The following is a 12,155-nucleotide window of genomic DNA, read 5'->3' as shown; positions in this document are numbered from 1 at the left end:
AATTTGTTAGAACATTTAGTAAGCTCGAGAAATTGTCTTTATGTGCTCCATTGAAGATAAACTCGTTCAAGATGGCAAATTGCCCGCCTATTATCGACGATATGTAGATGACACCTTTACCATCACGCCTGATATAGCATCAGCCGGAATTCTTCTTGACACCCTAAACCACTGCCACCCATCAGCAAAGTTTACTAGGGAGGTGGAATGGAATGCCTTGCTTCCTTTCATCGGTGTTGAATTGTTAAACTTAGCTCCCAGAATCAAGACCAAGGTTTAGGTAAAACCAACTAATACGGGCCTTTTACTCCACTACCAGAGCCACGTGGCTAATCAGTACAAGCACAGTCTAATTACCACCATGTTAGATCGAGCTTACCGCCTATCTTCCGACTGGTCGTACTTCTCACAAGAATGCGATCGGCTTGAGACTGTATTCTTAAAGCTTAAGTACCCGAGGCACTTAATCGATCTGGCTGTCAAGCAATTCGTAGATTCCAAGGCAGCAGACCAGCAGCACATTCCATCAACCGACACGACCACACCCCCATTCGATTTATCATAACATTTAAAGATCTCTGCTAACGTAGTAAAAAACATCCACAGAGTTCAGCGGAAAAATTAAGACTACAGTTCAGCCCGTGTTCATCAGCAGAAAACTCAACAAAGACCGTAAAGCTCGAGAGATAAAGCCAGTCACTGTTAACCAACAATGTCTAGTTTATAAATTTCAATGCAACCTGTGCGTTGCAGGATATGTTGGTTGCACTCGCGGCCACCTCCACGTGAAAAGTGAGCTACGAAGAATTCGTCGATAACTAAACCGGTTTTGATCGTGGCTGCAGCGGCGGGCTTCTCTGTTCACAGGCGGCCCAAGCTCTCTTTCACAACCACACAAGGAACACAATTTGCATATCGATTTATAAGGATTTGTATGGGATTTTCTACAAGATATCCATAGAGATAGTTAAAGTGAAAATATTAAATAAAAATGGCTTACCTTACTCCATGCGTGTGTTGTTTGCTCCTGGTGTCGTTATTTTACCGATTTAACTTGATTTAAGCGGGTTTTTTTTTATCCTGGTTTTCTCTTATTAAAGAGAAGAGAAATCCAGTATTCAAGAGGAGACCAGGATTAAAAAAACCGCTTAAATCAAGTTAAATCGGTAAAATAACGACACCAGGAGCAAACAACACACGTATGGAATAAGATAAGCCATTTTTATTTAATATTTTCACTTTTAGCTATCTCTATGAATATCTTGTAGAAAATCCTAGACAAATCCTTATAAATCGATATACAAATTGTGTTCCTTGCGTGGTTCTTAAAGAGAGCTTGGGCCGCCTGTGCTGTGTTCATAATAAACCTCACGAACGAAATTAAACAAACGGTAAAATGAAGCACTTTGAAAATTCGAGAATATTATATCCAAGTTCAGGTCAGTATATTTGCATTCCCCTTTACGCTTTTTGAGTTGCTAGGATTTCTAAAGCAAAAACCATTCTCTTTTTGTTAATGGTCACGCATACACAACATGGCGGGATTTTATGTATTTCGATGAGGATTATTAACAAAATCCCACATTCATTCCCCAAAAGTAAACTTTACATATTCTGAAAGATCGTTAACTAAGGTATTGTCAATCTCAATCTTACGAAATTCCAAACCAAGGCACACGCTCAAAATTATCGTTATTTTTCGCCTAGTGTCTTACGAAGTACGGGAGAGCCATAACTTCTTCACTTCTCTTGAATACTGAGATAAATCTAATGTTTATGAAATCATGGTGTTTACGCCAAGGCAAGTTGTAAAACAAATTGGAACTATTACAGCTTTTCTAGCGCCGGAGTTTTGACAGGCGAGTCAAGTGATTCATGACTACTCCCTGTTTGTACGTGTTTGGGATCGACACTTGTTGTGCCTAAGTTGAAAATGGCACCCATCGTTTTCTCAGGAATTAACAGATATTTCAAGGAAAAAGCTACATAGCATTCGTATACTTACTAAAGGCTATCTAAATGCAAAAGATGAGTGAATTTGATATTTTTCAGCTTTGCCGAAGATTTGCGATTTTGTTTGATTCTTGCACAGATCTGCTCTTAAAAAGTAACAATATGACGGAAAAACCATTTTGTTACCGGTAGCTATAATATAAACTTTGTGAAACAAGAGGCTTTATGTGATCTTATTAAGTAGTTGTAGACAGTTAGAAAGCGGTTGCTCCAATTGGATGTTCGGCTGCATAGTTAGCCTCGCTTCAATTTATCTACTTAAGAATTTTTGTTTTGCTTTTCATAAACCTTAATTTTCAGTAGAGGAGTCTTACAGCTTCAACTGTCCCCGGTAGGAAACCTAAATGCCAGCAAATACTCGCGGGGGTAATTGCTGTAACTGGTTGTTTGACAAGTTCCGGAAATCAGTAAGTCATTACAACGAAGCGTGAACTTTGCTGTCTGCGACAGACTTTTTTAAAATACAATGAACGTTTGCGTTTTCCTCACAGTAATGAATAATTAGATAAGTTGCTTTACCCTGAAGATCCAAATGCAAAATAACATCGTTCAATCAATATGTCAGCATCTCTGACCATCTGCCCTTCTGAGCAGTGGTTCAAATATCAAAGAAGGCGAAGACTTTAATCAGATTAATTGCTTGTCGAAAATTAAAACTCGCAGATTTAGAGAAATGGAACATCATCTCTTAATGTATTCCTTTAACATCACAGGTGACAGGTCCGAGTATTTTTATTGAAACGCCAAGTAAGAAATGAAGGACCAAAACCAATCAAGCAAATGTTGAACTACGCAGGGGGTCCTGGTATCAATAACACTATGAGAATTCTCTGACACTAAATAGGATGCTAAGCTCCTCATGTGGAGCGTTTTGTATTATTCTGATCCGGGATCGATGGTTTTCTGTTTAGTTTGAGTCTTTTTAAACCTGTAGTAAGCTGACACAGAATAGACAAGGGTTCCTTGATCACGATATGAAATGCTAAGTTTCTAGCAATTTGTACCTGTCTAAATTTCCAGCTGAGCCAGCAATTATCTGTTCATTTTTAGTATTCAGATATGTAATAAGACTAAGAGAGAAACCTTCCAGAATCGTTATAAATTTGCAATATGTAGTTTTTTTTTCGTTTAATCTCTTAGGAAGTCTAAAATGCACACTGTTAAGTAGTTTTAAGTTGCTATGGTAACCAGATTAAACAACAATTTTTTCCTCTTATTTACGAGGATTTGATAGAAATACAGTGCTGTGTTCCAAGGTGCTGAGGTCCCCCACTTCCCATGATCCATTCTAGATTTAAAAATGTTGTCTTTTGAGGCCTGGATGCCCACTGATGACAACTTTCAGTAATACAAAATGTTGGACACGGTGGTTTTGTAGATAAATGAAACGTGTAGTCCTTTGTCTCATGATTTTTCATGAACGGTTTTAAAACGACTTCGTACGCGACGCGCAAAAATATTCATATTTTTTGTTTGAAACGATGGTTTGTAAAACACACCGTCTTTTTCTCCAAATTAAAAAGCTTCTTAAAGCAGAATGTTGAGTCATTTTATAATAACTCGCATATCACTTACGACTCAGATGAAAGGAATCACGGGTTTGACGTCAGCATAATGCATTGCCAAGTATATAATTCCCAAAATCTTGGTACGATCTAAGTTATGCGTCGTAAGTTTCAAAACACTTTCGAAAATCTCTTCATACGACTCCCGGAGATCTAACTTGGTATAGTAATATTCAATGCTCCTGAGGCCAGACAGTTTTGCTCATTTAGTCCTTTCTGAGGTTGGTAACACCCCCTAATCCAATCAGGAGTAACACTCCCAAAACCGTGGGACGGAAGCAGGGTTTTCTTTGATAAGTTAAAATTAAAATGAGAGAAGTAATAAAGGGATTGTAAAAAACGCCTTTTGTGCTATTTACTGCCTTTAACCGACTCACGGCTTGTGCTTCATATCAGATCGTAAACAGTCGAAACGATTCACATTACTGCTGGGTTTGCGCCTAAATTCAGTGTAATTTGTTTTTCCTTCAGCGATGCTTAGAATAAACTCTAAAAAGAAGTGTTAGGATAAAGATTCGATTGTTAAAGGTAAGGAGCGATTGAAAAAACTATAGTAAATCCCGAGATCTTTCCGGTCTCACTTCGAGAGATTGCTCCCAAATTACTTTTCAAGTGATACTGAAATATTTAAATAGTAATGTTCCTGCTACTCGTTGCAATTTCTTATTGCTCCGTTACTCGTTACTACGTTACTCTGTTTAGTAACACCTCAATCATAGAGGGAGGCCCAACTCAGTGAGGGCCACCTCGGCTTTTTCTTTTAGAATAAAGGGAGCTTTGCGGCGCAAGAGAGGTTGCAACTCGAAGCAATTTTGCTTTTCTTCATTAGCTTTTATTTCTTAATATCTTTGTTGGATTTAAACATGTCCTCAGGGGTCCTCTGGTCAATTAATTGATTTAATTTTTTTTCATTTGATGATAAAAATTAACGGTAAAAAACTACGACGTTTCGAAGTCTGCATGACCTCATTATCAAGTAAAATGTTAAAACTGATGTAAAATTGTAGCTCAGAGATTATATACAAATAAGATGTGATAACTTCATTAGAATAATGAGCGTTCATTGTTATTGGTGTCAGATCGTGCAGTATATGTTTAAATAAACACTTTTGCACGTATTGAGTCAGACTGCGTGTTTAACTTTGGTTTTTGTTCGCGAATGAATAACATTTCGTGGATTAGGCAGTCCATTTTCCCGCGGCATTTCTTGAGAACGGAAAACATTTTCCCCAGGCCAGCGGACGCTACACCGTGGGCCTCCCTCAGATGCTTGCCAATGACAGAGGCTTTATGTTCTTCTATGCGTTGATGAAGATGGCGTGTGGTATAACCGATATAATCCGCATCGCACGAATCACATTTAAAAGTGTAAACAACGCATTGGTGGTTAATTAAAGCGGGCTTCTCTTCTTGTATCTTGAGCTTTCCCTCGATCTTACGACTCGTGAAAACTGGTTGTAGGTCAGTTCCGATTTTCCGGCCAAGATCTTTCAGCTGATGTCTTACTGTGTCGGCCGATTTTTGGTCTTTAAATGGTAAAGTTATTCTGACAGGTTTTTGTGTAGCCGCGTCAAGTTCAGTTGGGGTTTCGTGACGGCTTTGGATCGTAGAACTCGTGTACCAGGCGATAGCTGAGTTGATGAGTTTCACTGGGTACTTAAGCTTAGTAAACATCCGCTTGAGATGCTGGCATTCCTTCGTAAAAGATTCTTTCGTTGATGACAGGCGGTAAGCTCGGTTCAGCATTGTATTCAGCAGAGATCTTTTGTAACGCTGATCGACATGGCTCTGGTAATGTAAGAGCAGTCCTGTATCAGTTGGTTTATGATATACGCTTGTTGTCAGGTGGCAACCGTTTTTCTCAATCATCATACCGAGGAATGGAAGCTTGTTGTTTTCAGCAATTTCCATTGTGAACTGTATGGCAGGATGGCATTCGTTCAATGTTGAAAGGAAAGCTGTTGCGGCTTGAATATTTGGCATCGTGGCTAATGTGTCATCGACGTACCTTTTGTAGAAACTTGGTAACTTGTTGTTGCGATCCAGTTGTTCTTCAATGGAGCACAGGAAAACGTTTGCCATAAGGGGTCCCAGGGGCGAGCCCATGGCCACACCGTCCACCTGCTCATAAAGTTGACCGTCGAACTGAAATAGCTGATCTTTGGTTGCTATTCTTATTTGTATATAATCTCTGAGCTACAATTTTACATCAGTTTTAACATTTTACTTGATAATGAGGTCATGCAGACTTCGAAACGTCGTAGTTTTTTACCGTTAATTTTTATCATCAAATGTATTTCTAAACATTCTCTGATTAATTTTTTTTCCTTTACTTTTTTTACTTACAGCGTCAAATCTTCCCAGGGGGAAACCTCAATGCCAGCAAACACTCCTGGTGGTAAATGTTGTAACTGATTGTTTGACAAGTCCCTGAAACCAATAGGTCATCACAACCAAGCGTGAACTCTGTTGCCTATGTTATGTATGTTTTCCTACATCTTGAAAGCACACGATACTTTTCAAAATACTATAAACAAATGCAAAGCTTAATGTCGTTTTAGAGTTGGGGTACAAATCTTAAAGAGGGCAAATACTCTAATCAGACTCATTGCCTCACGAAAATTTAAAGGCTAGACTTTAATGAAATTAAAGAGAAACTTTTAGATTACCCTTTGTCAGATTCCTTTTAACCTCGCTGGCCATATATCCGAAACGAAAGTTGACCAGTGTTAAAGTCGAATATAAGTAAATTTATTTTTTTAAAGTCTTTGTTGGCGTTGCCTCTCTGATTTCTTATAGTTCTTACTGTTTGTTATCCTCTGAGACATTTCAATCTGATGGTTTAAAACGCTCTGGTTAAGGATCTGCGTCAGGCGATAATGTTTCTGTGCAATCATGATAAAGTTTACTTTGGTATAGGATCCTTGGGTATTTACGTGGTCAAGAGATTGGAAGACAAAAACGGCGTGGTTGGGGTAGGGCGAGGTTATTGATTACCACTCGAAAAGGGTCGTCATATCTTGTTGCAATGGTACAGTAAGGTCTTCCAAGATGAGTCTCTTACCGGAGACCCCAAATAAATATTTAAAGTGATTTGACTGAGCTGTGCAAGGGAGGTTGCCCTCTTTAAGAAATATCGTTTTTCTATATTTTCTCCACAGGAAGTTTGGATTCCAACTCAGTCTGATGTGAAAGTTCAAATTCGGCCTCCATACATCGGCCCGAGGTAAAAAGAATCATCACTAAACGTTCGTATGTTAAAGAAACGTTGTCCTTACAGATGTTCCAGCTTCGTGTTGTTACTAAAGGCCCCTGCTGACAAGCTCTGCAACTCGTTTTTGGACAGGTCCCTAGAAACAAATTAACAAATCAATTACCTAATTTACTCGGCTGTGAACCTGAATTTCACAGCTTACAAAATGATTAAGGACTTGTCTGTATGCTGCTTGTTGATTTGACTCGGAGCTTCATGTAGAAATAAACTTGCTATGAGTTTTTTCTCAAGGTGACGTGTGCACTTGAAATGGTTAATTCTCTAAGTAAAGATTATTCTTCAAAAACACCAGAGCTTTGACCAATGTTTTCTCTGTTTACTAGAACCAGCGAAAAAGAATTAAGTATTTAATGATCATGATGCAAAGGGAAACACCGGAAATATTTTTTGGCTCTCTTAATTAAAAAATTTGAAACACATGTAATACTAAGCTTCCCTACACAATCAGAATCAGGAGCAAGTGTTTATCTACTGATGTATATTTCAATGCTGCCCTTAGAAAAAATTCTGCCTCACTTTGTGCATTAGCTTTAAGTGAATTATCTCCCGTGAATATAGAAATAAGCTCCAAAGCTCATTGGCTTGAACTGAGTCAAATATGAAGGAGCGTTTCACTTTTCAGGGTCAATGTAGACATGTGGGAGCAGGATCTGGGGAGGGTGTGATGGGGGCATCCACACCTACCCGCGAGGATTCACTTAACACTCAGCGACGAATGCAAAGAGAGTTAAAAATACAAAACAAAACAAAATAAAACAATCAGAATCGAACCAACGCAAACTGACTGAACCACAAATGCATTTCTAGTTCCTAATCAAATTTAGTCATCGATCTATCTCGTTAACATTTGCCAATAATTTAATCATGAATACCATCTGAAAACTCAATCGATATTGATTTTGACAAGACTACGGCCTTGCCGGAAAACTCCACTTCTTCTCAATGCGATAGTAAGTAAAGATTTTATATGATCGCGAGGAGCTTAGAAGATTCTGGTCGGCGGTCATTCTCCCAAATGCAAGCTCACGGGAAGTGTTGCAGTTGTTAAAGCCTTTATAATCCTCCAGTCGGTTTTTTATTTTTGATCACGGGCACAGCGGTGGCCTTCAGATTGAGATTTACTACCTGGTTCTTACCAATATGTTGATGAGCAGGCCAGCGTCTCATGCAAAGAACTTTGTACTTCGTTGACCTAAGATCGACTATTTTCCGTCTAGTTAGACTATTTTTACACTGCAGTGATTTGACGCGGGTTAATTCTCCTTGATTACGATATGAAATAATGAGTTTAAGAAATTTACTGAAGTCGAAATCTCCAGCTGATCCTAATATTATTTTCCTTAGCTCATCTAGACGTAAATTTCCAAACTGCTTCACTTGAGGAATTAAGTTTTTTCCCGCATTAAAGTCTGAAAGCGCCTGAAGAGGGCCTTATGAACATAATCCTGATGGACCAAATTATTCAGTGTTTGTCGCCTGTCAGTTTTTATGTCCTACGTTGAGTACGTTTCAATCAAAAGATTAAGTGCTCTAATAGTCTGATAGTCCGAAATATAGTATCTTTTGAAAGTTTCAATTTTGCAAAGTGAGAAATCTCTTATCGCTTTAAGATTATCTCTGCCTACAGATCGTTTATATCCATGAGACCTGTTCACTTTTTGCTGCTTAGTTTAGATCACAATCTATGCCAAAACACAAATTTAAAACTACGCGTCTGGTCTCAGCTGTTAATTTTTCTCCTTAGCTCCTGACAAAATCCCACCTTTGGCGCTTGTTGAATATAAATTTTCTTGCAAAATTCAAGATATTTTTCTGGATCGAAGTTCTTAATGTTTGTGGTTGTTTACACCAATGAAATAATTGCAAACTCCTCTTACTTTCTGAGGTCATTGTGCCACCCCTTAATTCAGTCACGCAGAAACCAAATTTAAGGTTTAATATGATGCATACAAAGTACTTACAGTCTTCCTGTAGCTCGCGGAATTTTCTTTGGAATGGACTTCAGCTGTTTTCCTTCACAATTGGCTGATACTAAGCCCTTCATGTTACCTTTAAGGACTTTGCATTGGCACGGCTGAGGGCACTCAGCTGACAAACAAAAACAGGCTTCAATTAAACTTGTTATTTGAATCATATTTGTTTTTAATCGTTCACTTCTATTTCAAGATTTTATCAACCGAAAGCTGTTCAATCAAATCGATGATGGTACGTTACAAAGTAAACCATCCGTTTAGCAGCATTCCTTAACATCATCAGAAACTAAAATGTCACCCACTGAAATGAAAGGCAAATTTCTAATCAGATTTTTAAAAAAAATTTTGTTCTGTACTTTGTAACAAAAAGTCTTTTTTAATCACCGGTATGATTATTACTCGCCATGAGTGAAAAATAGTATGATCTAAAATAATTAAATATTGGGATTTGTTGGGAATTGAAGGTATTCTTTATTATTTTCCTCTTAATCTGTCTAAAGATAAGAAGAAATGTAAAGGTAATACGGGGTAAATTTTGCTCTTTTTAATGTTTAGTAGACCGAATATAACCATTCTCAGTTTCCTCATGTAACATGTGCATCGTGCGATTAAAATGGCCATCCTCTCCGAAAAACGGCCCTCCGTGGCGTTTGGACATTGGCTTTGTTTGGTGCATTTTTTCTCGAGCGTGGTTGAAGTAATGGAATTGCGTTTGGGTGATTAGTGGGTACCGTTTACTAATCACTTTCTAAATGAAAATTGACACCAGATGTTTGCAGCACTTTCTGACCACTATGCACTGTAAACCCGCCTTACTGCCACCTCGGTAATATGATCACCTCGTTGTTAGATTTTTACGGGAAGTTTCTTTCGGCTTGGAAAAAATGCATACATTTTCGAATTCAAAACCCTCGTAAAGGTGGTCACCGTTAATACGACCACCGGCCACCGGCCGCATTTTAAAATCCCAAACGGTAAAATCCTTTATAATTTCACCCAGTTAATACGGCCTCGTGCTAAATTTAAAAAAGGAAATTAAAACGCTTGGTCAAGCCAATTTTATTAATCTCTGTCGTTTACTGATCAAACTGCTGATTTAAATGACAAAGTAAGCAACTCTCCTCCCTTTTGATAGATAGCTAGATAGTTTAGTAATGAAACACAAGGCAGCCCAAGGGCTGAACTACGTATTATAAAGTTATAACTTAATGATAATAATATGATCATATAATGATATGATTAGAAACTTTATAACCTAATAATGTAATATGAATATATATATTCTAAGATTCAAATTCTGTTGAAAAAATGTGGTGAAAAACAAGGTGATAAAAAGCTAGTAAAACTATTATGCGATATCATTATCAAAACATGATTTCATTAAAGATGTGTTCTTAAAACGCTCGATCTTCCGCCCTGGGATTTCAAACCGTCTGTTTCACCTAAGGGAGTAAGACTGTCTGCGAGAAACAGGCGATTAATTTCTTATGCGGTTATTGGATCTGACTTAAACACCGCGCGCGTATTACGAGTGACTTACGAGTATTAACAGGGTTCAACTGTATTTCAGCTCAAAAGAAAGCTGCATTAAATTTGCCTTGAGACTTAAGAAAGTTTTTTTATCTATCAATACTGAACAATTTTGCGAATGCCTGGCTTCAGATATTCAATATTTTGATCAGCACAGTTCTCGATGGGAGTACAGAGAAAATCATTAATTGCAGGCAGTGTTATTTTCAACATACTCCTTCACCTGAGATAAAGAGAATAGCTTCACCATATGCATTAGCAATTGTAGTTGGATAAGTTTCTCAGTGCAGTCAATCGCTTAATATCGATAATTAATATACTTTAATTTATTTTTAGATTCATTTTCAGTAATTCATTTAAATCAATTAACTATGGACAGAAATCAGACAAAAGCCAAGAATAGGAAAGTGGTGAGTATTTACATTATTTCAGACCTGGTCGAATTCTTTCCAATGAGGAGAAAGGTCAAGGTATGATTAATTCCAATCATTCCCCTTCAAACTGGTAACAAGACAGCATTTCTGGCTTCCGGTACAATTTAAAAGTCTAGGCCACTCCAACGGCTGCTGTGATAGATGCAAGCGGCTGCTACAACTTCGTCTTCTTAAGACCTCTTTAACAAATGTTTACATGAATTCGAACAACGCTGCACAAGAATGCACTCGTTAAATAATTCGTTTAGAATCAGGGGAGTAGAATGAATTTCCAGAAAGTTAGCAACTACGACAAGCAAATCTCTGTTCGTTTATAAAAAAGGAGAACCGGCAGTAGATACTAGACGGTTGCTAATCGTTGAGGCCTTGCTCTCAGAGAGTGTCGTGGCCTTCAAGCAGGCCCATGTTAATAGCGTTGTGGCAAGAGCGCTCTTTAGCCCGTGAGGAGGTTTGAGACCTTGAAGAAGGCGAACCGATGAAGATCTATGCAAGTTCATATATTGCTCATTCGTTCAAATCAAAGACATTAAGTAAAAGTCAATCAAAGCCGATTCCATCAACGCGATATTTAACAAATGATGTCACCCATACAACACCACAGAAAAACAGATAGGAGGTTGAAATTGTCATGAACTTAGAAATAAGAACCAATTAAACCCCTGCGCGTAACAGATAAAATGCCATTAAATAAAGAGACAACCGCACAAGGACGCTGATGTGAAGGCTGGGAGAGAAAAATTTTTTTCATCGGAAAAGAAATCAAGTGTCAAAAATGAATACTTTGACAATTTCTATCTCCATTTCTTTCCAACGGACGGATTTTCTCGATAAGCGGAGATTACTTTCGAGAGGTTCGCTCTAAGTGCACAGAATTTTATGGCTGATATCGCTTCCTATGGAGCATGAACAATTCGCGATCGTAGATTTAAGGGCCTTGAAAATTTAAAAACTGGATTCATACAGCTGTTTCTCATTTGCCTGTCAGTTTCATTGTCGAAAAAACCCTAATTATACCTAATTAAGCTTGATTAAGAAAAGATTTACTTAAAAAGGAGTCTCGTTTAGTTGACGTGGCTTGTGACAAATTTACAAAGTTAAGCGCAGATTTTAATATCTTTACTTTTAATTTTTTCTTTCTCAGGAGTAGCGCTCATTCGAAAACGAAAAAACAAACGACAAAACAGAAGTTTATTTGAAATTTCATTCACTTTCTCGTTTTGTTGAGATTAATCCCATGCAACATGTTTGCAATAAATTCACTTTCACTTCCCAATTCGTTAATCAAAAACAAGGGTGGAATAGAAATGAAAAAAGCTAATTACCATATTGAACAGAAAAGAAATGTTTTACACTGAAATAAGTTTAC

At 37.8% G+C, this 12,155-nt stretch overlaps 1 protein-coding gene across 1 annotated transcript in view; it reads right to left on the bottom strand.

Moving 5' to 3' along the window:
• LOC111325904 (uncharacterized) overlaps window positions 1–12,155 on the bottom strand; it is a 217,500-nt gene that overhangs the window by 158,646 nt on the left and 46,699 nt on the right. Inside the window, exon 9 of the mRNA XM_088758057.1 lies at window positions 5,925–6,008. Coding sequence (XP_088614183.1) covers window positions 5,925–6,008 — 84 coding nt within the window. The remainder of the gene's footprint in view (window positions 1–5,924; window positions 6,009–12,155) is intronic.

The sequence above is a fragment of the Stylophora pistillata genome, chromosome 1, assembly GCF_964205215.1.
Source record: "Stylophora pistillata chromosome 1, jaStyPist1.2, whole genome shotgun sequence".
Lineage (NCBI taxonomy): Eukaryota > Metazoa > Cnidaria > Anthozoa > Scleractinia > Pocilloporidae > Stylophora > Stylophora pistillata.
Note: the sequence above shows the minus strand (reverse complement) of the source record. Positions and strands in the feature narration are given on the sequence as shown.